This window comes from Aotus nancymaae, unplaced genomic scaffold, assembly GCF_030222135.1.
Source record: "Aotus nancymaae isolate 86718 unplaced genomic scaffold, 86718_ANA_hifiasm-v0.15.2.pri h1tg000011l, whole genome shotgun sequence".
In the NCBI taxonomy this organism is placed as follows: Eukaryota; Metazoa; Chordata; class Mammalia; order Primates; family Aotidae; genus Aotus; species Aotus nancymaae.
In genome coordinates this window covers 43259259-43285690 of record NW_026988422.1, presented here as the reverse complement: position 1 = coordinate 43285690, position 26432 = coordinate 43259259, and the positions used below count along the sequence as shown (strand labels likewise).

Sequence of the window (26432 nt, the reverse complement as noted above, 5' to 3'; positions counted from 1 at the left end):
AGATTTTTTAATGATCGCCATTCTAACTGGCATGAGATGGTATCTCAATGTGGTTTTAATTTGCATTTCTCTAATGAGCAATGATGATGAGCATTTTTTCATATGTTTGTTGGCCATGTATTTGTCTTCTTTTGAAAAGTGTCTGTTCATATCCTTTGCCCACTTTTGAATGGGTTTGTTTGTTTTTTCCTGTAAATCTGCTTTAGTTCTTTGTAGATTCTGGATAGTAGCCTTTTGTCTGATGGGCAGATTGCAAAAATTTTTTCCCATTCTGTTGGTTGCCAGTTTACTCTAATGATTGTTTCTTTGGCTGTGCAGAAGGTCTTAAGTTTAGCTAGGTCCCATTTGTCTATTTTGTCTTTTGTTGCCATTGCTTTTGGTGTTTTAGTCATGAAGTCCTTGCCTGTGCCTATGTCCCGAATGGTTTTTCCTAGGTTTTCTTCTGGGTTTTTATGGTGTTAGGTCTAATGTTCAAATCTTTAATCCATCTGGAGTTAATTTTTGTATAAGGTGTAAGGAAGGGGTCCAATTTCAGCCTCCTGTATATGGCTAGCCTGTTTCCCAACACCATTTTTAAACAGGGAATCCTTTTCCCATTGCTTGTTTTTGTCTGGTTTGTCAAAGATCAGATGGTAATAGTAGATGTGTGGCATTGCTTCTCAGGCCTCTGTTCTGCTCCACTGGTCTATATTTCTGTTTTGGCACCAGTGCCATTCTGTTTTGATTACTATAGCCTCTCAGTATAGTTTGAAGTCAGGTAGCGTGATGCCTCCTGATTTGTTCTTTTTGCTTAGGATTGTCTTGGCTATGCTGGCTCTCTTTTGGTTCCATATGAAGTTTAAAATGGTTTTTTCCAGTTCTGTGAAGGTCAATGGTAGCTTGATGGGATAGCATTTAATCTATAAATTACTTTGAGCAGTACGGCCATTTTCACAATATTGATTCTTCCTAACCATGAGCATGGAATGTTTTTCCATCTGTTTGTGTCCTCTCTTATTTCATTGAGCAGTGGTTTGTAGTTCTCCTTGAAGAGACCTTTTACCTCCTTTGTTAGTTGTATTCCTAGATATTTTATTCTCTTTGTAGCAATTGTAAATGGGAGTTTGCTCATGATTTGGCTCTCTGTTTGTCTGTTATTTGTGTATAGAAATGCTTGTGATTTCTGCACATTTATTTTGTATCCTGAGACTTTGCCAAGGTTGCTTATCAGCTTAAGGAGGTTTTGGGCTGAGATGATGGGGGTCTTCTAAATATACTATTGTGTTGTCTGCAAATAGGGACAATTTGACTTCTTTTCCTAACTGAATGCCCTTTATTTCTTTTTCTTGCCTAACTGCTCTGGCTAGAACTTACAATACTATATTGAATAGGAGTGGTGAGAGAAGGCATCCTTGCCTAGTGCCAGTTTTTAAAGGGAATGCTTCTAATTTTTGCCCATCCAGTATGATATTGGCTGTGGGTTTGCCATAAATTGCTTTTATTGTTTTGAGATGTGTTCCATGGATACCTAGTTTATTGAGAGTTTTTAGCATAAAGGGCTGTTGAATTTTGTCAAAGGCCTTCTCTGCATCTATTGAGATAATCATGTGGTTTTTGTCTTCGGTTCTGTTTATGTGGTGAGTTACATTTATAGATTTGCGTATATCAAACCTCCCTTGCATCCCTGGTATGAAGCCTACTTGATTGCAGTGGATAGACTTTTTGATGTGCTGTTTGATTTGGTTTGCCAGTACTTTATTGAAGATATTTGCATTGATGTTCATCATGGATATTGGCCTGTAGTTTTCTTTTTTAGTTGTGTCTCTGCCAGATTTTGGTATCAGGATGATGTTGGTTTCATAGAAAGAGTTAGGGAAGATTCCCTCTTTTTCTATTGTTTGGAATGGTTTCAACAGGAATGGTACCACCTCCTCTTTGTATGTCTGGTAGAATTCAGCTGTGAACCTATCTGGACCTGGGCTGCTTTTGGTTGGTAGGCTATTAAATGCTGCCTCAGCTTCAGACCTTGTTATTGGTCTATTCAGAGTTTTAACATCTTCTTGGCTTAGTCTTGGAAGTGTGCAAATGTCCAGGAATTTATCCATTTCTTCCAAGTTTAATGATTTGTGTGCATAGAGTTGTTTGTAGTAATCTCTGATGGTAGTTTGTATTTCTGTGGAATCAGTGGTGATTTCCCCTTTGTTGTTTTTTATTGTATCTATTCGATTCTTCTCTCTTTATTAGTCTAGCTAGTGGTCTATTTTGTTGATCTTTTCAAAAAACTAGCTCCTGGATTTATTGATTTTTTGAAGGGTTTTTTTGTGTCTCTATCTCCTTGAGTTCTGCTCTGATCTTAGTTCTTTCTTGTCTTCTGCTTGCTTTTGAGGTTTTTTCTTTATCTTGCTCCTCCTCAGCTCTTTCAATTTTGATGATAGCATGTCAGTTTTCGATCTTTCCTTGTTTCTCACATGGGCATTTATTGCTATGAATTTACCTCTAGACACTGCTTTAAATGTGTCCCATAGGATCTAGTATGTTGTGTCTTCATTCTCATTGGTTTCAAAGAACATTTTTATTTCTGCCTTCATTTGATTGTTTATCCATTGGTCATTCAGGAGCAAGTTGTCCAGTTTCCATGTGATTGTGCAGTTTTGAGTGCTTTTCTTAATCCTGAGTAGTAATTTGAATGTGCTGTGTTCTGAGAGAGTGTTTGTTATGATTTCTGTTCTTTTGCATTTGCTGAGGAGTGATTTACTTCCAATTATGTGGTCAATTTTGGAGTAAGTGCAATGTGGTGCTGAGAAGAATGTGTATTCTGTGGATTTGGGATGGAGTGTCCTGTAAATGTCTATTAGGTTCACTTGGTCCAGATCTGCATTCAAGTCCTGGATATCCTTGTTGACTTTCTGTCTCATTGATCTGTCCAATATTGTCGGTGGAGTGTTAAAGTCTCCCACTATTATTGTGCAGGAGTCTAAGTCTCTTTGTAGGTCTTTAAGAACTTGCTTTATGTATCTGGGTGCTCCTGCATTGGGTTCATAAATATTTAGGTTAGCTCTTCTCATTGGATTGATCCTTTTACCATTATGTAATGCCCTTCTTTGTCTCTTTTGATATTTGTTGGTTTAAAGTCCTTTTTATCAGAGATTAAAGGACTAGGATTGCTACCCCTGCTCTTTTTTGCTCTTCATTTTCTTGGTAAATCTTCTTCCATCTCTTTATTTTGAGTCTTTGTGAGTCTTTGCATGTGAGATGAGTCTCCTGAATACAGCCCACCTATGGGTCTTGACTTTTTATCCAGTTTGCCAGTCTGTGGCTTTTGATTGGGGCATTTAGGCCATTTACATTCAACATTAATATTGTTATGTTTGAATTTGATCCTGCCATTTTGTTACTGGCTGGTTGTTTTGTCTTTTATTTGACGTGGCTCCTTTATTGTGTCATTATTCTTTACCATTTGGTACATTTTTGCAGTGACTGGTACTGATTGTTCTCTGTTTAGTACTTCCTTCAGTATCTCCTGTAAGGCAGGTCTTGTAGCGATGTAATCTCTCAGCAATTGCTTGTCTGTAAAAGATTTTATTTCTTCTTCACTTATGAAGCTTAGTTTGGCCGAATATGAAATTCTGGGTTGAAAGTCCTTTTCTTTACGGATATTGAATATCGGCCCCCACTCCCTTCTAGTTTGCAGGGTTTCTTCCAAGAGATCTGCTGTGAGTCTGATGGGTCTTTCCTTTGCGGATGACTTGACCTTTCTCTCTGGCTGCCCTTAGGACTTTTTCCTCCATTTCAACCCTGGTGAATCTGAAAACTATGTGCCTTGTGGCTGCCCTTCTTGAGGACTATCTTTGTGGTGTTCTCTGTATTTCCTGGATTTGAATGTTGGCCTGCCTTGCTAGATTGGGTAAAGTTCTCTTGGTAATATCTTGAAGACTGTTTTTCAACTTGGATTCATTCTCCCTGTCACATTCAGGTACACTGATCAAGCATAGATAAGGTTTATTTTCACATAATCCCATAGTTCTTGGAGCTTTGTTCGTTTCTTTTCACTCTTTTTTCTCTAATCTTGCCTTCTCATTTTATTTCATTGATTTGATCTTCTATCTCTGATATCCTTTCTTCTGCTTGATCAATTCGGCGTTGAAACTTGTATATGTCTCCTGAAGTTCTTGTGCTGTGTTTTTCAGCTCCATCAAGTCATTTATGTTCTTCTCTAAGCTGGTTATTCTAGTTAGCATTTCATCTAACCTTTTTTCAGGGTTCTTAGTGTCTTTGTATTGGGTTAGATCATGGTCTTTTAACTGAGAGGAGTTTGTTATTACCCACCTTCTGAAGCCTGCTTCTGTCAATTTGTCAGATGTATTCTCTGTCATTTTTTATTCCCTTGATGGTGAGGAGTTGTGATCCCTGGGAGGAGAAGAGGTGTTTTGTTCTTTGATGGTTTCATCCTTTTTGTGCTGTTTTGATTTTTTTTTTCCCATCTTGGTGGATTTATCTCCCTTTGATCTGGTTTCAGGAGGAGTCTCTGAGTGGACTTTTTCTTCTATTGAGGTTGGAGCTGTATCTTTTTTGGCCTGTAGAGGGCATTGCTGGGCTCTCGAGTTCAGTCAGGTTGTTGGGTGGATGGTCCTTCCCTGGAGTTTGTTTGCAGGTGGGATTGGCCCCACCTTCCCAATGGCATCTTTCCCAGAGCTCGATCTTCCTGTTTGGGGTCAAGCTGGTGTATTTGCTGCCAAGCTCTCTAGCAAGGGTTTCAGTTTGCATTCTGTGGAGGTGGGGCCTGCCTGGCCTTATGGTCTATTTCCCTGCTTTCAACTCTGCCTCTCTTTGTGGGATGGTCCGTCCTGCTGGCGTTAGTCCAAACTCCCACCCAGGTCCCTGTGACAACTTGCAGAGCCTGGCAGTAGCTGCTGCTCAGATTTGCATCCACTACCCACGGTGCCCCACCATCTGGCAGGGCTCTCGTGGACCGTGGGTTGCAGGAGGGATGAGGTAAGCACAGGATCCGAAACGGAGCATGGAAGGGGTTAAGTCCCCTGACTCTCCGAGCTGGCTGCATGTTTCAGGCAGGGTTGTGCCCACCCCCAGTCTTGATTTGCTCCCCTGAGCGGCTTTTGCCCTGTGGCTCCTTCCCTGGGCCTATTTTCAGAGCCCTGTCAGTCCCACAGAAAAGAACAGGTCACCTCGTTTGGAATCGTGAAGTCCTCTAGTCTTCTGAGTCTCATTTGCTGGGAGCTGCATTCTGGTGCTGGCTTCTCTCAGCCATCTTGGCCCCCCACTTCTCCCCCGCCAAAGTTATTTTTTTAGTTGTGAGTCAAGCTTATACATAGCCTGAACTTTGGACAACATCCCTGATGTGACAGATGGTCCTCCTGTCTCGGGCATCCAGTCTAGAGATGTGAATATCTCTAAGGAAAGGGTACTCAGTATCTTATTAACCTGTTCAATTGATGATTAGTTTTAGGAGTTTGAAATTTCTCTATTGGTTAAAAAAAAATGAAATCAATTTGTTGGTCACTTTCACCCACTGATTGTTACCCTGGCTTCTGGTGAAATACAGAATAAGTTTTCTTTCTTTTCAAATATTTGAGGACAGTTGCCTTATCTTTGTAATAATTTATTTTGCAGGAGAAAAGTTTCTTGTCAGTGGATGCTTCTGAGTCAGTCTATAAACCTCCTTATCAGGATGCACTTTCATCTGTCAATGCTGCTCTTAGAACACAGTATCCGTGAGACACAACACTCCAGCTGTGTCCACTCCAGTGAAAACAGCAGTGGGCCCATCAATTTAGTTTGATTTTTTCCTTCCTCCTCTTCCAACCACACTCTTCCTAGGTCACCACAATGGCTTCTACAGGGTAAAGCCATGTTAATGTTATACATTGATTTTATAACAAAATCAATGCAGGTGGTTTTGGTGCAGCCCAGATGAGTCTCCAAGGATCTGCGTTACCACAGCTACTTAGTAAAAGAGAACCCAGGAATGAGCCTCATTATTGCTGTAACATAATGTGCTCTAAGCAATTGCCCTTCCACCTTTCCCCTTCTCAAACAGCCAGGGCAAGAAGCTCAAGTTCTTGGCTGTAACTGATAAACAGTGTGATGAGAATAGTTTGTTTAATTCTAGTTAATGAGTTGGCTGCAGTAAATTCCCAGCAACCAGGAACTGGGAACCTCAGAGGCAGGGCTACAGCATCCTGCAAGGGGAGGTTTTAGGGCTGCTCTGTCCAGCTTGTAAAGTGTGAAGCAAGGTGTGTGGGAGACTGACCTAGGGTCACAACTCATGTCTGATAGCAATAGAGACAATGCTGGAACTTGGGCCCTAGTGTGTTGCTTGGCTGCTGGTGCAAGACAACAGAATAGGCAGATGGGAATTTGGGATCCAGCTTCTGTGGCGTGTACTTTAATAGCTATAGATACTTTCAGGATTGGTCAGGGTCTCTTTTGCACAGTCTAGCAGGGGAGAAGTCAGTGCCAATTGTCCTACAAGCATTATGTGATAGAGGATTCTTTCCCCAGTGCATTAATTCTTTAGCAGTGAGCCAGGCAAGATAGTAGGGCCTGCATGACCCCCTCCTAGCAGTGCCTTTAGCAGACATTGGAAGCCAGCTTTTAGTGTGAACTCACCAGCCATAAAAATGTCAGGTCACTGAACAGCTGCTGCCCTTCAGTGTCAAATAGCTCACATTCAAGGTAGAAAGAGAAGGCTGTTCTCTGTAAAAGGCATTTTAAGAGAATTCCTAATAATGAACTCTTCTGATGGGGTAGTTTAAAGGAAGGAAGAAAGGGAGAGAGGGAAGGAAGGAGGTCGGGGAAGGAGCGAGCAAAGTCTTTTCTTGTGGACCTTGTAATGACAGTCAACTTCCAAAAATTATCTTAAACTGGAAATCCAAAAGGCGTATCATCTGAACTGCCTGAGAGTGACTAGCTCACTAGTGACAAGCCCTCCTAATTATTTCTGCCCTCTGACTTCTCAAGAGTTAAGATATGAATATTAAGGTCCTAGTAGTCTAAGAGTTAATCAGGACATTTTGGGGATGGGGCTGAAGTCTTGAATGGTGGCAGTCTGCATGGAAGTCCAAGGAAGTATTATGAAGAGCCACCCCACTGAGCTGTTTAATTGAGATATATCCAGATGTGAATAAACTGGAAAAGTCAAAAGAGCATGAAAAGTTGCCAGAGGGAGTTTACCTGAAGCAGCCAGTGTGTTCAGAGGAGTAGGATGACGTGGCCTGATTGGTTGGAAAAGTTTCTTGGCTGTGTATACCGGGACTTTTCTTTCTTGGTATACTTTATGTTTTAGAGTAGTTTAAGGGTCACAGCAAAACTAAACAGATGGTATAGAGATTTCCCACATACCTCCTGCCCCTACATGTGTAGCCTCCTGTATCATCAACATCCCCGACCACAGTGGTCCATTTGTTACAATTGATGGACCAGTGATTCTCCTGCCTCAGCCTCCAGAGTGGCTGGCATTACAGGAGTGAGCACTGGGTAAATATTGTATTTTTAGTAGAGATTGGGTTTCACTGTGTTGGCCAGGCTGGTTGTGAACTTTTGACCTCAGGTAGTCTGCCTATATCAGTCTCCTAAAGTGCTGGGATTACAGGCGTGAGCCACCATACCTAGCCTATTTATTTTTATTTTTATTTTTGGAGGTGGAGTCTGGCTCTGTTGCCCAGGCTGCAGTGCAGTAATCCCATCTTGGCTTGCTGCCTGCAACTTCTGCCTCCCGGGTTCAAGTGATTCTCCTGCCTCAGCCTACTGGGTAGCTGGGACTACAAGCACCCTACCACACCTAGCTAATTTTTGTATTTTTAGTAGAGACAGGGTTTTATCATGTTGCCCAGGCTGGTCTTGAACTCCTGAGCTCAGGCAATCTGCCCACCTCAGCCTCCCAAAATGCAGGGATTACATGTGTGAGCCACCATACCCGGCCTGCAAATGCAGGTAATACACCTACCCTACCAAGCATTGGAGGTTAGCCCAGCCGACTTTAGGTTGAGAACAAACCAAGCAGTACTAAAAGGAGAACAAAACCCACTCACCCTTCCCCACCTTGGATCATGACTTTGACATTTCAGGGGTCCAGACTTCATGAATGTTTGTAGAAATAGATAATAAACTTGGATAAATGTACCCATGCTTAAGTGTACAATTCAATGGCATTTGAATTGTAGATTCACAATATTGTGCAACCATCGCCACCATCTGTTTCTAAACTTTCTTATCATCCCAAACAGAAATGCTGTCCTCATGAAGCAATAGTTTACCTACTTTTAAATTTTTATTTACTTAATTATTTATTTTGAGACCGAGTCTTGCTCTGTCTCCCAGGCTAGAGTACAATGGCGCAATCTTGGCTTACTGCTACTTCCACCTCCCAGGTTCTAAGCAATTCTCCTGATTCAGCCTCCAGAGTTGGGATTACAGATGCATGCCACCACACCCAGCTAATTTTTGTATTTTTAGGAGAGATGGGGTTTCACTGTGTTGGTCATGCTGGTCTTGAACTCCTGACCTCATCGTGATCCACCCACCTTAGCCTCCCAAAGTGCTGGGATTATAGGTGTAAGCCACCATGCCCAGCCTAAATTTTTTATTTTTTAAGAAATGAGGTCCTGCTCTGTTACCCAGGCTGGAGTGCAGTGGCATGATTATAGCTCACTGCATCTTCAATCTCCTGGGCTCAAGTGATCCCTCCTGCCTCAGCCTCCCAAGTAGATGGGACTACAGGTGCACACAATTACACATGGCTAATTTTTATCTTTTTTATAGAGACAGGGTGTCACTATGTTCCCAGGCTGGTCTCAAACTCCTGGGTTCCTGCGATCCTCCCACCTCAGCCTCCTGAAGTACTGGGATTAAGGGCATGAGCCACTGCACCTGGCCCTCATGCAATTTATTGAATACTATACTAACAGTGAAAAAGAGAAAGGTTGTATCAGTACTGGAAGCACAGTTTCTACTGAATGTGATTGTTTTTGTGCCATTGTAAAGTCAAAAAATTGTGTGACCATCTGCACTTGCAACTAATGCTAGGCTTAGGCACTTGGATTTTAGATCCAGAAACATCCAAACACTTCCTGCTGGGTGGGGGAAGGCCATAGGGGTCAGAGCTCTTAGCTACTAGCAAGAGAAGCCCACTCAGGCTGAGTTTAAAAACTGAGGCTGGGCACTGTGGCTTATGCCTATAATCCCAGCACTTTGGGAGGTCGAGGTGGGTGGATCACCTGAGGTCAGGAATTTGAGACCAGGCTGACCAACATGATGAAACCCTATCTTACTAAAAATACAAAAATTAGCCAGGCATGGTGGCACATGTCTGTAGTCCCAGGTACTTGGGAGGCTGAGGCAGGAAAATTGCTTGAACATGGGAGGCAGAGGTTGCAATGAGCTGAGATCATGCCACTGCACTCCAGCCTGGGTGACAGAGCAAAACTCCATCTCAAGAAAAAAACAAAAGAAAGAAAGGAAAATGAATTTATGGGCAGCTGAGAAGGATCGAGGAGACACAGAGACTAAAGATGACAGGCAGCCCGCTGGACAGCCACAGACTCATCAAGCCCAAACATGCAGAGGCTGGCCCAAGGGGTGACACAGAAATGGCTGGGCATGGTGGCTCATGCCTGTAATTCTAGCATGTTAGGAGGCCTAAGTGAGGGGATCACTTGAGACCAGGAGTTCAAGACCAGCCTGACCAATATGGTGAAACCCTGTCTCCACTAAAAATACAAAATTAGCCAGGCATGGTTGCAGGTGCCTGTAAATCCAGCTACTTGGGAGACTGAGGCAGGAGAACTGCTTGAGCCTGGGAGGCAGAGGTTGCAGTGAGCTGAGATCACACCATTGGACTACAGTCTGAACAACAGAGTGACTCTGTCTCAAAAAAAAAAAAGACACATAGAGACAATTTCTATGCAGAATTGTGAGTGAGTGTCTCTCCTTTTGGGGGCAATGTCAGGGGATTTCCAGAATCTGGGAATGGGCACTGAGCATGTGGCTGAGAATCTTGGACAGCAGCAACATCCAGATGTACTTAGCAGAGAAATCAGGGATGTGCCTGGCTGGGGTATCAACACAGCCATCAATTCCAGCTGGCTGTTCATGTTGATGCTACACATCCTGTATATGAATTCTCCCATCAGAAACTCTATCTAGTTAGAAAGGCAAAGAAGAAAGAAAATCATGCTCCCGTTCCCCAAAGGAAAGGGCAAGGAGGCGGGAAGGTGGAAGGGAACTTCCTGGTGCTGCGGCCTGAATCTCCACTTGTGCTGCTGTCTTCCCCACTAGACTCTGTACTTCCAAAAGGGGCTGGAGATGGGCACAATGCCAGCCCCTCCCTTCTCTCCAGAAGTATTCCCCAACTCTGACATTCACAGTAATTGCTTCTTTCTGTTTCTCTCTTTTTTTTTGAGGCAGGTTCTTGCTTAGTCACCCAGGCTGGAGTGCAGTGGTGTGATCATGGCTCACTGCAGCCTTGACCTCTTGGGCTCAAGTGAGTGTCTCCCCTCAGCCTCCTGAGTAGCCAGGGCTATAGGTGTGTACCACCATTCCCGGCTAATTAAAAAAAACTTTTTTTTTTTTTTTTTTTCTGTAGAGACAGAGTCTTACTATGTTGCCAGGCTGGTTCCAAACTACTGGGCACAAGCGATCCTCCTTTCTTGGCCTCCCAAACTGTTTGGTGTTACAGGTGTGAGCCACCATGCCTGGCCTCTTTCTGTTTCTTTAGAGTAGAGCCACCCTGGTGTGCATCTCTAGCCCATAACTGTTCCCCAGCACTGGTATGTCTTTTAAGCCTCTTTCAATCTCCAAGTTTGTTGGCTGGGTGAGTGCTCTGCTCACACCTGTAATCCTGATGTGATAGGATCATTTAAGTTCAGAGGTTTGAGACCAACCTGAACAACACAGGGAGATTCCTGTCTCTACAAAACCTAATTTTCTTTTTTTACTCCACCCAGGCTGCAGTGCAGTGGTGTGATATCAGCTCACTGCAACATTCGCCTCCTGGGTTCAAGCCATTCTTCTGCCTCATCCTCCCAAGTAGTTGAGATTACAGGCACATGGGACCATGCCCAGCTAATTTTTGTACTTTTAATAGAGCCGGGGTTTCACCATGTTGGCCTGGCTGTCCTTAAACTCCTGACCTCAGGTGATTTGCCCACCTCAGTCTCCCAAAATGCAAAGATTGGGATCGCAGGTGTGAACAACTGTGCCTGGCCAAAAACTAAAACTGAAAAAAAGACACAATCTACAAGTTTCTCCTCTATCCCTTTTCCTTTTTTTTTTTTTTTTTTTTTTTGAGACAGAGTCTTGCTCTGTCACCCAGGCTGGAGTGCAATGGTGCAATCTCGGCCCACTGCAACCTTTGACTCCCAGGTTCAAATGATTCTCTTGCTTCAGCCTCCTGAATAGCTGGAATTACAGGCATGTGCTACCACACCTGGCTAATTTTTGTATTTTTGGTAGAGATGGGGTTTCTCCATGTTGGTCAGGCTGGTCTCAAACTCCTGACCTTGTGATCTGCCCACCTTGGCCTCCCAATGTGCTGGGATTACAGGCCTGAGCCACCTTGCCTGGCCTATTCCTTTTCCTTTCTGTGGAGTTTGGAAGACTCCACACTGTTGGGCCTGCAGCATTTCTCAAAGTCTGAATTTCCCTGGTGCAGGTGAACCCATTCTCTGTCTTTTGTATTTGTGGCATATTTGCAGCTGGATTCACGCTCACCCCATTAGATTAGCATTTGATCATGTTGGCAAGATTCAGTGGGTGATGTGATTGATCTCTTATTGGTGATGAATACTATCCTATTGTCTCTCTTATTTTGTTAATTTTTTAAATTAGTTTTTTAGAAATAGGGGTCTCATTTTGTCACCCAGGCTGGAGTGCAGTGACTCCACCATAGCTCCCTGAAGCCTCAAATTCCTGGGCTCAAGCGATCCTCACACCTCAGCCTCCTGAGTAGCTGAGACCACACACCACCACACCCAACCTTTTTTCTTTTTTGAGATGAAGTCTCGTTCTGTCGCCCAGGCTGGAGTACAGTGGCGTGATCTCAGCTCATTGCAAACTCCGCCTGCCAGGTTAATGCAATTCTCCTGCCTCCTCACTCTGAGTAGGTGGAATTATAGGCACCCACCACCATACCCAGCTAATTTTCATATTTTTAATAGAGATGGGCTTTCACCATGTCGGTCAAGCTGGTCTGGAACTCCTGACCTCAAGTGATCTGCCTGCCACAGCCTCCCCAAATGATGGGATTACAGATGTGTGCCACCGCACTGCACCTGGCCAATGCCCAGCATTTTCTTTTTTTAGACTGAGTGTTGTTTTGTCACCCAGGCTGGAGTGCAATGGCGCAATCTCAGCTCACTGCAATCTCCACCTCCTGGGTTCAAGCAATTCTGCTGCCTCAACCTCCTGAGTAGCTGGAATTACAGGCACATGCCACCATGCCCAGCTAATTTTTGTATTTTTAGTAGAGACAAGGTTTCACCATATTGGCCAGGCTGTTCTTGAACTGACCTAGTGATCCACCCACCTCAGCCTCCCAAAGTGCTGGGATTCCAGGCATGAGCCACCATGCCTGGTACCTAATTCCTATTCACTGGTCATGGATGGGAGGTATGGAACCTTTCCCCAGAATACATGCTGGCCCCATCAGAACATCAGGGTTCAGTCTCCTAAGAGATGTTCCTCTGTTTGTGCTACACACCCAAATAATCCATCTCAGTCCACTGTTAGACAATTTCCAGGAATTACAGTGGCTGTAATCTAGCTGGAAAAACACTGAAGCAGGAGTCAGCAGACCCTGGGACTCTTTTGACTTAGCCACTAACAACTTAATGTGACCTTTGGGAAAAAAAAGGCTGGAGTGACCATGCCTGTAATCCCAGGACTTTGGGAGGTCAATGTAGGAGGATTGCTTGAGCTCAGGAGTTTGAGAGCAGCCTGGGCAACATAGCAAGACCCCATCTCTACAAAAAATTTCAAAAAATTTTCCAGGTGTGGCAGTGTCCCCCTGTAGTCCCAGCTACTCAGGAGGCTAAAGTGGGAGGATCACTTGAGTCCCAGAAGTCAAGACTGCAGTGAGCCAAGATCATGCCACTGCACTCAAGCTTGGGCTTCAAAGTGAGACATTGTCTCAGAAAAAAAAAGCTGAAGCTTTTATTTTTGCATTTGTAAAAGTTAAATGATATTATCTCCTTCATGGAGTTACTGTGAGGATGGAAATACAATTATTTCTTTTCCCACTTCTTTTAGAAATACAATGAGATAGGCATAGTGGCCAGGTGAGGTGGCTCATGCCTGTAATCCCAGCACTTTGGGAGGCTGAGGCGGGTGGATCACTTGAGGTCAGGAGTTCAAGACCAGCCTGGCCAACATGGTGAAACCCTGACTCCACTAAAACTACAAAAATTTGCCCAGCGTGGTGGCACGTGCCTACAATCTCAGCTACTCGGGAAGCTGATGCAGGAGAATTGCTTGAACCCAGGAGGTGGAGGTTGTAGTGAGCTGAGATCATCTCACTGCACTCCAGCCTGGGAGACAGAGCAAGACTCCATCTCAAAAAAACAAAAAACAAAAAAACAAAACAAAATCCGGTGTGGTGGCTCATGCCTATAATCTCAGTACTTTAGGAGGCTGAGGTGAATGGATCACCTGAGATCAGGAGTTCAAGACCAGCCTGACTAACATGCAGAAACCCAGTCTCTACTAAAAATACAAAATTAGCTGGGCGCAGTGGCTTACGCCTGTAATCCCAGCACTTTGGGAGGCCGAGGCGGGTGGATCACGAGGTCAAGAGATCAAGACCATCCTGGTCAACATGGTGAAACCCTGTCTCTACTAAAAATACAAAAAATTAGCTGGGCATGGTGGCGCGTGCCTGTAATCCCAGCTACTCAGGAGGCTGAGGCAGGAGAATTGCCTGAACCCAGGAGGCAGAGGTTGCGGTGAGCCGGGATCACACCATTGCACTCCAGCCTGGGTAACAAGAGCAAAACTCCATCTCAAAAAAAAAAAAAAAAATCAAAATTAGCCAAGCATTGTGGCATGTGCCTGTAATCCCAGCTACTTTGGAGGCTGAGGCAGGAGAATTGCTTCAACCTGGGAAGCGGAGGTTGCAGTGAGCCGAGACTGCACTCCAACATGGACAACGAGAAGGAAACTCCGTCTCAAAAATAATAATAATAATTAGATAGGCATAGTGCACAAGACAATGTCAGGTGACACCTGTGCCACAACGTAATACCACTTTGAGTCCGGACAGATGACGTAGGTCTCTGTGTCTCAGTTTTTCCACCTGTCAGATAGGAATCATATGAAGATGTACTCCTAAGATGATGCTCAAGGCTAAATAATCTTACTCATGAACATGCCTAGACCAGCACCTCCTGCATTTTAAATACTCTTCCCTTTTGGCTGTTGTTACTGTTATTATTTTACTAACTGGAGTGATTTTTAGCCTGCAAAAAGATGGATCCAAAGTTTGTGAACAAGACCATTATCCCTTACCAACTGATTAATAACCCCAATTTTTCTTTTTCTTTCCTTTCTTTCTTTCTTTTTTTTCCTTTCTTCTTTTTTTGTTTGGGAGAAAGAGGTGGAAAGGGAACTTTCCATATACATATCTATCTATCTATCTATCTATCTATCTATCTATATAATTGCATTTTAGATTTTGGGGTACATGTGAAGAACATGCAAGGTTGTTGCATAGGTACATACGTGGCAGTGTGGTTTGCTGCCGCCTTCCCCATCACCTATATCTGACATTTCTCCCCATGTTATCCCTCTACAACTCCCCACCCCCTGCTGTCCCTCCCCTAGTTCCCCCCCACACAGACCCCAGAGTGTGATGCTTCCCTCCCTGTGCCCATATGTTCTCATTGTTCAACACCCGCCTATGAGTGAGAACCTTCAGTGTTTGATTTTCTGTTCTTGTGTCAGTTTGCTGAGAATGATGGTTTCCAGGTTCATCCATGTCCCTACAAAGGACACAAACTCATCGTTTTTTATGGCTGCATAGTACTCCATGGTGTATATGTGCCACATTTTCCCTGTTCAGTCTACCATCGATGGGCATTTGGGTTGGTTCCAAGTCTTTGCTATTGTAAACATTGCTGCAGTGAATGTACGTGTGCATGTGTCCTTATAATAGAAGGATTTATAATCCTTTGGATATATATCCAGTAATGGGATTGCTGGGTCAAATGGAATTTCTATTTCTAGGTCCTGGAGGAATCGCCACACTGTCTTCCACAATGGTTGAACTAATTTACACTCCCACCAACAGTGTAAAAGTGTCCCTAATTCTCAACATCCTCTCCAACATGTTGTCTCCAGATTTTTTAATGATTGCCATTCTAACTGGTGTGAGATGGTATCTCAATGTAGTTTTGATTTGCATTTCTCTGATGACCAGTGATGAGGAGCATTTTTTCATGTGTTTGTTGGCCTCTTGTATGTCTTCTTTTGTAAAGTGTCTGTTCATATCCTTCGCTCACTTTCGAATGGGCTTGTTTTTTTCTTGTAAATCGGTTTTAGTTCTTTGTGAATTCTGGTTATTAGCCCTTTGTCAGATGGGTAGATTGCAAAAATTTTTTCCCATTCTGTTGGTTGCCAGTTTACTCTAATGATTGTTTCTTTTGCTGTGCAGAAGCTCTGGAGTTTAATTAGGTCCCATTTGTCTATTTTGGCCTTTGTTGCCAATGCTTTTGGTGTTTTAGTCATGAAGTCCTTGCCTAAGCCTATGTTCTGAATGGTTTTGCCTAGATTTTCTTCTAGGGTTTTTATGGTGTTAGGTCTTATGTTTAAGTCTTTAATCCATCTGGAGTTAATTTCAGTGTAAGGTGTTGGGAAGGGGTCTGGTTTCTGCTTACTGCACAGGACTAGCCAGTTTTCTCAACACCATTCAATAAACAGGGAATGCTTTTCCCATTGCTTGTTTTTGTGAGATTTGTCAAAGATCAGATGGTTGTAGATGTGTGGCATTGTCTCTGAGGCCTCTGTTCTGTTCCATTGGCCTATATCTCTGTTTTGGTACCAGTACCATGCTGTTTTGATTACTGTAGCCTTGTAGTGTAGTTTGAAGTCAGGTAGTGTGATGCATCCAGCTTTGTTCTTTTTGCCTAGATTTGACTTGGCTACATGGGCTCTCTTTTTGTTCCATATGAAGTTTAAGGTGGTTTTTCCCAGTTCTGTGAAGAAGGCCATTAGTAGCTTGACCAGGATATCGTTGAATCTATAGATTACTTTGGGCAGTATGGCCATTTTCATGATATTGATTCTTCCTAACCAGGAGCATGGAATGTTTCTCCATCTGTTTGTGTCCTCTCTTATTTAATTGAGCAGTGGTTTGTAGTTCCCCTTGAAAAGGTCCTTTACCTTCCTTGTTAGTTGTATTCCTAGGTATTTTATTCTCTTGGTAGCAATTGTGGATGGCAGTTCATTCTTGATGTGGCTCTCTTTCAGTCTGTTATTGGTGTGTAGGAATGCTTGTGATTTTTGCACATTGATTTTGTATCCTGAGACTTTGCTGAAGTTGCTTATCAGTTTCAGGAGATTTTGGGCTGAGACAATGGGGTCTTCTAAATATACAATCATGTCATCTGCAAATAGAGACAATTTGACTTCCCCCTTTCCTAATTGAATACCCTTTATTTCTTTTTCTTGCCTGATTGCTCTGGCTAGAACTTCCAGTACTATATTGAATAGGAGTGGTGAGAGAGGGCATCCTTGTCTAGTGCCAGATTTCAAAGGGAATGCTTCCATTTTTTGCCCATTCATTATGATACTGGCTGTTGGTTTGTCATAAATAGCTTTTATTATTTTGAGATACATTCCATCAATGCCTAGTTTATTGAGAGTTTTGCCTTCTCTGCATCTATGGAGATAATCATGTGGGTTTTGTGTTTGGTTCTGTTTATGTGGTGAATTACATTTATAGACTTGTGTATGTTGAACCAGCCTTGCATCCCAGTATGAACTTTTTTTTTTTTTTTTTTTTTTTTTTTTTTTTTTTCAGACAGAGTCTCATTCCCCCTCCCAGGCTCAAGTGATTCTCCTGCTCAGTCTCATGAGTAACTGGGATTACAGGCACCCACCACTAGGCCTGGCTAATTTTTGTATTTTTAGTAGAGATGGGGTTTCACCATGTTGGCCAGGCTGGTCTCAAACTCCTAACTGCAGGTGATCCACCCACCTCGGCCTCCCAAAGTGCTGCGATTACAGGCATGTGCCACCACCCCCATCCCATAACCCCAGTTTCTTTTTACCAACTTTGATTATGGAACTTGGCACAACTCCCAGGTTCCCATAATGCAAATTGTCCTCCCCAATTATAACTGCCAGTTTGTTTTCATCTAAGAAAAACAAAACAAGACAAACAAAAATTGAAATGCTGGTCATTTCTGTGGACAAAAAGATAAGTATGGCCGGGTGCAGTGGCTGATGCCTGCAATTCCAGCACTTTGAGAGGCTGAGGCGGGCAGATCACTTGAAGCCAGGAGTTCGAGACCAGCCTGACCAACATGGTGAATCCCCCTCTCTACTAAAAATACAAAAATGAGTGAGGCGGGGTGGCATGCACCTGTAGTCCCATCTACTCAGGAGGCTGAGGCAGGAGCATCACTTAACCCAGGAGGCAGAGGTTGCAGTGAGCAAAGATGATGCCACTGCACTCCAGCCTGGGCAAAAAGATCAAAACTCCATCTCAAAAGACAAAAAAAAGTAATGTGACTGCTATTTTCTGGTTATAATCACAGAGTTCACGTGGAAAAGCTAAGCAATATGAAAAAATACAGAGTTAAAGTTTTTAAAAATTACCCCACATTGGATCAGCAAACCTTTTTTTTTTCCTCTTGAGACAGACTAGGTCTTGCTGTTGCCCAGCTGGTGTGCAGTGGCACAATCACAGATGACTGCAGCCTCGACCTCCTGGGCTCGCTCTGTGCTCCTGCCTCCCAAGGAGCTGGGACTACAGGTACACACCCCTACACCCAGCTAATTTTTAAAAAATTGTTTTTGTAGAGGTGAAGTCTCAGTATGTTGCCCAGGCTGGTCTTGAACTCCTGGCCTCAAGTGATCCTCCCGCCTCAGCCTTCCAAAGTGCTGGATTACAGGCATGACCTTATCTGGAGACCGGGTCGTTACAGAGATCATCAAGTTAAAATGGGTCATGAAGGTGGGGCCCTGATCCCATATAACTGGTGTTCTTACTAAAAGGGAAATTTGTTGCCAGTAAAAGAAAAAGAAAGAATAAAATATTTTTTTCTTGAGACAGTCTTGTTCTGTTACCCAGGCTGGAGTGTAGTGGTGTGATCATACCTCAATGCAGCCTCAAACTCCTGGGCTCAAGTGATCCTCCCACCTCAGCTTCCTGAGTAGCTGGGACTACAGGTATGTTCCACCATGCCAAGCTAATTTTCTGTATTTTATGTAGGACGGTATCTCACTAGGTTTCCCAGCCTGGTCTTGAACTTCTGGGCTCAAGCAATCCTGCCTCGGCCTCCCAAAGTGCTGGGATTATAGGTGTGAGCCACTGTGCCCGCCCAAAGGTAAATTTGCACACAGAGACAGACATGCATAGAAGGACAATGGCCACTATAAGTCAAGGGATGCCTGAGTCACGAGAGAGGCTGGGATAGATTTTTCCCCAGAGCCTCCAGAGAGAGCCCGGCCTGCAGACACCTGATTTTACACTTCCGGCCTCCCAACTGGGAGACAACAACTTTTTATTTTATTTATTGATTTATTGAGACAGGGTCTCACTCTGTCACCCAGGCTGGAGTGCAGTGGCATGATCTCAGCTCACTGCAGCCTCATTCTCCTGGGCTCAAGCAATCCTCCCACCTCAGCCTCCTGAGTAGCTTGGGAACACAGGCACATGCAACCATGCCTGGGTATTTTTTTTTTTTTTTTTTTCCTGAGATGGAGTCTTGCTCTGTCTCCCAGTCTGGAGTGCAGTGGTGCGATCTCAGCTTACTGCAACCTCCACCTTCTGGGTTCAAGCAGTTCTCCTGCCTCATCCTCCTGAGTAGCTAGGATTACAGGTGCATGCCACCACGCCCAGCTAATTTTTGTATTTTTAGTAGAGACAGGGTTTCACCATGTTGGCCACACTGGTCTCGAACTCCTGACCTCTTGATCTGCCTTCCTCAGCCTCCCAAAGTGCTAGGATTATAGGTGTGAGCCACCACTCCCGGCCTTGTATTTTTTTAGTAGAGACAGGGTTTCATCCTATTGGCCTGGCTGGTCTCAAACTCCTGACCTCAAGAGATCCTCTCATGCTCCCAAAGTACAGGGATTACAGACATGATCCATGGCATCTGGCCTGAGACAACAAATTTGTCTTGTTCTAAGCCACTTAGTTTGTGGCACTTTGTTACAGCATCCCCAGCAAAGTTATACCCAAGGAATAATCCATTTCATTGTTAAAGGACACAGAAGCTCATGCCCTTGGTCATTCATGAATGTGTAATTAGGTTTTGGCCAGGAACAGAGGCTCATGCCTGTAATCCCAGCACTTTGGAAGGCTGAGATAGGAGGATCACTTGAAGCCCAGAGTTTGAGGCCAGCCTGGCCAACATGGTGAGATCCTATCTCCACACACACACAAATATTAGTTGGGCATGGTAGCATGCACCTGTAATCCCGCTACTCAGGAGGCTGAGGTGGGAGGACTGCTTGAGCCTGGGAAGTAAGAGGCTGCAGTGAGCTATGATTGTACCACTGCACTGTAGCCTGGACAACACAGGAAGTCCCTATCTATCTCTTAAAAAAAAAAAAAAAGGGTGGGGGTTTGATTTTATGTTTTTGTGGTTGTTACTGTTGTTTTTTGACATGGAGTCTCGTACTCTGCCCAGGTTGGAGTGCAGTGGTTCAATCTTGGCTCACTGTAACCTCCACCTCCTGTGTTGAAGTGATTCTCCCACCTCAGCCTCCCGAGTAGCTGGGATTACAGGTGTGCACCACCACACCCAGCTCATTTTTATATTTTTAGTAGAGATGGGGTTTCACCATGTTGGCCAAGCTGGTCTCAAACTCCTGACCTCAGTGCTGGGAGTTTTTGGCTTCCCAAAGTGCTGGGATTGCAGATGTGGGTCACTGCACCCAGTCGATTTCATGTTTTGGCTGGGTTAGGTCTGGCAGGTGTATGGTTAATAAACCAAGTCTAAATATTTCTAGGCTACCAGTGGCTAGGGCATGCACTGACAGCAATGTTGTGGGTGGTGATATTGGCTTCGAACGTGGATGAAAACAAGATCTGGTCTCCTTTTTTCACCCAGACAGTGTCGATGAGCTGACCTAGGAGATAAAAGGACAGGTACATGAGGCCATGTGTACATCCTGGGAAAGGGGATGCCAACTGCTGGGACCCCAGCCCCCTGCCACCACCCAGCCCACCTGTCCAGTGGCTCTTCCATGTTCATTACAGCTTTTGAGAGGTTCGCTATTCAAAGGAGGATGAATCAAGGAAAGTACAGGGCTGGGGCACAATTCTGTTAAACATGACAAGGAATATGCTTTGGTTCAAGAAAACCCATGGCCAGGCACGGTGGCTCACACCTGTAATCCCAGCACTTTAGGAGGCTGAGGTGGGAGGATCACCAGAGATCAGGAGTTCGAGGCCATCATGGCCAACATAGTGAAACCCCATCTCTACTAAAAATACAAAAAGCCAGGTATGGTGGCACATGCCTGTAGTCCCAGCAACTCAAGAGGCTGAGGCCAGAGAATCCCTGGAGGTGGAGGTTGCAGTGAGCTGAGACCACACCATTGTACTCCAGCCTGGGTGACAGAGTGAGACTCCATCTAAAAAATAAAAATAAAAATAAAATGAGAAAACCTGATCCTTCTGCCAGGCATGGGTGTGCATGCCTATAATCCCAGCACTTTGGGAGGCTGAGGTCATGAGTTCATGATCAGTCTGGCTAATATGGCAAAACCTTGTTTCTGCTAAAAATACAAAAATGAACCAGGCATGGTTGCATGTGCCTGTAATCCCAGCTACTAAGGAGGCTGAGGCAGGAGAATCGCTTGAACCCGGGAGGCATAAGTTGAAGTTAGACGAGATTACACCACTGCACTCCAGCCTGAGGGACACAAGACTCCCCCTCAAAAAAAAAAAAAAAAAAAAAATTCAGAGAAGACCAAGATATCCGCAGATAATGCACCATGTCACTTTCCCTGTGCACCTTTCCTACCTCTTGGTAGACAGCTCCTAACATCACCATGAGATCCTGGTGAAGGAGGGGTGGATACTGAGGTTGCTACAGTTTAATGAACCATGTTTCCCCCAGAGAGAGATGCTCATCTTCTGTCAGATTCCTTTGAGTGTTTTTCCAACCCCTGCTGTGGGTGGTTTACCCTCAGGGCACTTCTCCATGAAGCCACCAGGTGACGCCATTGCTGCATAAATGAAACAAACTGACCCAAGATTAGAAAATAGTGTTCTATTTTCTTTGAGCTGAGTGGGGTGGGTCAAACCTGTAATCCCAGCAATTAGGGAGGCTGAGGTGGGTAGATCACTTGAGGCCAGGAGTTTGAGACCAGCCTGGCAACATGGTGAAACCCTGTCTGTACTAAAAATACAAAAATTAGCCAGGCATAGTGATGTACACCTGTCATCCTAGCTACTCGGGAGGCTGAGACAGGAGAATTAGTTGGGAAGCAGAGGTTGCAGTGAGCCAAGATCATGACTCTGCACTCCAGCCTGGGAAACAGAGCGAGACTCCATCTCAAAAAAAAAAAAAAAAAAATAGTATTCCTAAGGACTGAGAGGGGAAACTGAGGCATGCAGACTGGAGTTGGGGTGGGGCTTGGCGAGAGAATGGGTTCAGGTAACCTGTGAAGGACTCTCAGAAAGTCACAGCAACTTAAAAATCATTTATTCTACCTCCCACTTCCACATTTTCCAGATATAGAAACCAAAGCTGAGAGGGGGGAGATAACTATCCCAAAAACACGTTGGTGGGGAGCAGGGTTGCCAGAGAAAACACAGGACATCCAGTGAAGTGTGAGTTTTGTAATCTCAGTGTATGTCTCAAATAGTGCATGAGACTTAAACTAAAACCTTTTTCACTCTTTGTCTTCAAAGGTAACTGGGCATCTGTATGATGATTTGCTAAGTCTGACAACCCTCATGAGGGTAAAATGAAGATTAGGAAAATAATAAGCAAACATGCAAAATGAGGACAACTCTGTTCCCATTTTGCAGACAAGGGAATTGCATGTGAGGGAGGTGACTTGCCCCAAGACCACACTCACAAGCATCAGAGTCAGGATTTGAAACCAGTCCTGATTCCAGAGGTTTCAACTTCAATGTTGTGGCCAGGAACACCTCGCAGTCCTACTCCTGTGTGTGCATGTTCTGTCTTGAATATAACCCTCTCCCCATCATGTAAGTGGGTCATTCCCCTCCGTGACATTGAAGGACCCCGACCCCGTCTTCAGCAGGAGGCTCCTGACCCAGCAGACCCCCATGAGCCCAGATCCCTGGGACCTGGTGGCTGACCTTATCACATCCCCTGACTCCCCATCTTAGGACCCAAGTTTGACCCTCTTCAGGATCTGCAGCTGTGTTATAGGAAAGGGGACCCGATCCAGACCCCAAGGCAGGGTTCTTGGATCTCGTGCAAGAAACCATTCAGGATGAGTCCATAAAGTTAAAGTACATTTTTTTTGTTCGTTTGTTTGTTTTGTTTTAGTTTTAGTTTTTTTTTTTTTGTTTTTTTGAGATGGAGTCTCACTCTGTTGCCCAGGCTAGATAGAGGGTAGAAGTGTGATCTTGGCTCACTACAACCTACGCCTCCTGGGTTCAAGTGATTTTCCTGCTTCAGCCTCCTGAGTAGCTGGGATCACCGGTGCATGTCACCACACCTGGCTAATTTTTATGTTTCTAGTAGAGATGGGGTTTCACCATGTTGGCCAGGCTGATCTCGAACCCTCAACCTCAGGTAATCCGCCTACCTCAGCCTCCCAAAGTGCTGGGATTACAGGTGTGAGCCACAGAGCAAGTTTATTTTTTCCTAAAAAAGCAAGTGTTTTAGGAAAGTAAAGATAGAATGGCTACTCCATAGAGCAGCCCAGACGGCGCTAGTGTTCATCGTTAGGGTTATTTCTTCATGACATGCTGAACGAGGGGTAGATTATTCATGACTCCCCTTTTTTAGATCATATAGGGAAACTTTCTGATGTTTCCATGGCATTTGTAAATTGTCATGGTGCTGGTGGCAATGTAGCAGTGAGGACGGCCAGAGGTCACTCTGGTCGCCATCTTGGTTTTGGTGGGTTTTGGACTGGCTTCTTTACTGCAGCCTGTTTTACTGGCAAGGTCTCTGTGACCTGTATCCTGTGCTGCCCTCCTGTCTCATCCTGTGACTTAGAATACCTTCACCACCTGGAAATGCAGCCCAGTAGGTCTCAGCCTCCTTTTTCCCAGCTCCTACTCAAGATGGAGCTGCTGTGGTTCACATGCCTCTGGCAGCTGGGATCTCCTGACATTCTGTCCCCTCTGTCCCCAGCTCCTGGGTCCCTCCACCATTGCTGTCTTCCTGAGCCACCTCCCTCTGAATTTCTTCATCACTAAGAAGAGGAATCACTGTCAGGTTCGGCTTTTGGGAAAGGGACGGACCAGGCAGGAAGTAGGGCGGAAGACATAGGCCCTGGTGTGGGTGATGGGGAGGGGAGAGCTGAGTGGGAGCCAGTGGGTCTGGCTTTGTTCTTGTCTCTGTGAGTTTCCCATTGTGCAGACATGCCCCGCTCCTTCCCCATCACAGTGGATGGTGGCTCCTCCCTCCAGTGTTCAGGCCCCAGGCCCTGGGTCAGATCAATGCCTTTTTCTCCTGCACCCCATCAGTCAGCAGATTTGCTTGGCATCATCTTGAAAATGCATCCAGCAGCAAGGCCCTGGCCCACTCCCTACTTCTGCCCCAGCCTCTCTCCACTTCCAGCCACAGGAGACCTGTGTGAGCTGAATCCATTGCACCCTCCTCTGCTCAGACCCACAGTGGCCCCATTTTCCTCGGTCTGAGCCAAAGGCCCACAGTGGCCCACCAGGCCCGACCTGAGTGGCCTCATTGCCTCCAGCCTCACCTTCCACCCATCTCCCTCCCTTTCCCACCTACCCTCCTTCCCCATCCTCACAACTGCCTGATACTCACACATCTCTCCAGGCATCTGCTTTAGCTGTTCCCTCCACCTGGACCACCCTCACTCCAGAAGACCCTTGTCCCCTCCAGCAACCCTTGCAGTCAGGGCCACCTCCCTCACCACCATCCAGCAAGGACACAGCCCACCCATCCCTCTCCTCCCAGCAGCTCCCTTCCTTGGCCTGTCCTGGGTTTGTTTTTGCTTTTCCCCAGCACTTTCCACTTCCTAAAGAGCCCTGCAGGAAGTGCCTGGCAGAGGCCGATGGCCTCGCTCCCCTTAGACTGGAAGCTCCACAGCAGCACAGGCCATTCCCTGTGGCAGACTCAGTATCTAGTTAGTGCTCGGTATGCAGAAGGTGCTGGATAAGTGTTTGAGAACTATGGAAGAAAGGATGGAGGGGAGAAGGGTAGGAGAGAGGAAGGGAAGAAGGGAGGGAGGGTAGAAAGGAGGGAGGGGAGGAGTGAAAAGGAGGGAGGGAAGGAAAGATAGGAAAGGGGAGAACAGATGGAGGGAAGGAAAGAGTTGAAAGAGGAAGAGAAGGAATGAGGGAAGGAAGGAAGAAAGGGAGGAGAGAGGGGAAAGAGAGGGCAGAAAGAAAGGGCAGGAGAGCAGAAGAAAGGAGTAGGGAAGAAAAGAAAGAAAGGCAGGAGAGAGGGAGGGAGGAAAGGGGGATGGAGGGAAGGAACTTATTTCACCTCTATGCCCAGCTGTCCCAATGTCCATCTGTCACTTGGACTGTTTCTCCAGCCTCCTGCATGGCCTCCTCTGGGCACAGTGACTCATGCCTGTAATCCCAGCACTTTGGGAGGTTGAGGCAGGCGGATCACCTGAGTTCAGGAGTTCCAAACCAGACTGGTCAACATGACAAAATGCCATATCTATTTAAAAATACAAAGATTAGCTGAGCATCGTGGCAGGCACCTATAATCTCAGCTACTCTAGAATCTCAGGCAGGAGAATCACTTGAACACGGGAGGCAGAGGTTACAGTGAGCCGAGATCACGCCACTGCACTCCAGCCTGGTAACAGAGCAAGACTCCATCTCAGAAAATAACAAAAAACCTTCTCCAGGCAGCTGCCTTCTGATGATGCCCCCCTCCCCTGGTGAAGCACAGGAGACCCTGAACTCCTGCCTGACCCTAAAGTGCCAAGTGACCCTGCCCATGCACTCCTCTAGCCACACTGAGTGTCCTCTGAGTAATGCATCTCCCTGTGCCTGGGTTTTTGCTGCCTCCTGTCTCAAAGCCTCCCCTCCCTATTCCTGGCTCCATCCCCTCATCCTTTGCCTGCCCAGCACCCACCTCCTGGTCATTTAAGGTATAGCTCAGGCTGTAATCCCAGCACTTTAGGTGGCCAGGGGCAGAGGATCACTTGAGCCCAAGAGCTTGAGGCCAACCTGGGCAACATAGTGAGAGCCCCCTAACTCCACCAAAAATGTGAAAGAAAGAAAAAAAGATGTAGCTCAGGCATTACCCACCTCCAGGTAGCCTTCCTGATGGTGCCATACCCATGTGGGCTCAGGGGGCATCCTTTATTCTCTGGGCATCAGAAGCTGTCTTCCTGGGGCGGTGGTCGTGGGTCAGCTCCTGCAGGAGTCCAGGCACAGGATGATGGTGGATGGATCAGGACTGAGGGTCAGAGATGCAGAGAGGCAGACAGCTTTGGGACGCAGTTGGTGAGATCAGTGGGATTTGCTTCAGGGTGGCTGTTAGGGTGCAGGGGAGAATTCTGGACCAGCCGTGTCTTCATCTCTCTCTTCCCTCCAATCCCAGGAGAGCAAATGAGGCAGAAGGACATGTGGGCCCAGCTCACCAGCTCCATCCTCAGGAACTCGAGGACCATCAAGTTCCATGACTGGGAGGGAGCCTTTCTGGACAGAGTCCTGGGCATCTGAGGCCAGGAGCTGGGCACCTTGTGGACCTCTGGCCTCCTCTTCTCCGTGTCACTGGTGTCCTTCCAAGCGTCTACATTTCTGGTGATGTCACTCTCATCTCTATGCCGAGCAGGACTGGGGAAGGAGTGTGGGGGTCAGGGGGTGAGGTAGGTGGAGCCTCCAATATCCTACCACCCTGTCCATCAAAACCCACACATTCTGGATCCTGTTCTCTCGGGGTTCCTGCTGTCTTCTGTGTGAACGAATTAATCACATCATTCTGGTGAAGGTGGCAGCGGCTGGTGAGGTCTGCTGTTCTGAGTTCCAGGCTTCTACTGATGTGGGGAGAAGGGTTCAGGTGCAGGCAGGCTGCAGAGGTAGAATCCAGGGTCCGAGTGGCTTTCCTGCTGCTGGCCAGCAGATG

The 26432-nt window shown here is 45.6% G+C and overlaps 2 protein-coding genes across 3 annotated transcripts in view; one reads left to right on the top strand and one right to left on the bottom strand.

Moving 5' to 3' along the window:
* The window catches only part of LOC105724071 (origin recognition complex subunit 3-like), a 28399-nt gene extending 23361 nt beyond the window's left edge, over positions 1-5038 (bottom strand). Inside the window, 1 exon segment of the mRNA XM_064374524.1 lies at positions 4850-5038. Within this exon segment, the coding sequence (XP_064230594.1) occupies positions 4850-5038 (189 nt within the window).
* The window catches only part of GPR135 (G protein-coupled receptor 135), a 96239-nt gene extending 70106 nt beyond the window's left edge, over positions 1-26133 (top strand). For both annotated transcript variants that reach the window (XM_064374891.1, XM_064374888.1), the window contains 3 exons: positions 17853-17965; positions 23508-23591; positions 25908-26133. The gene's annotated coding sequence lies outside the window, so the exon portion shown is untranslated. The remainder of the gene's footprint in view (positions 1-17852; positions 17966-23507; positions 23592-25907) is intronic.
* Positions 26134-26432: the final 299 nt, after the last annotated feature.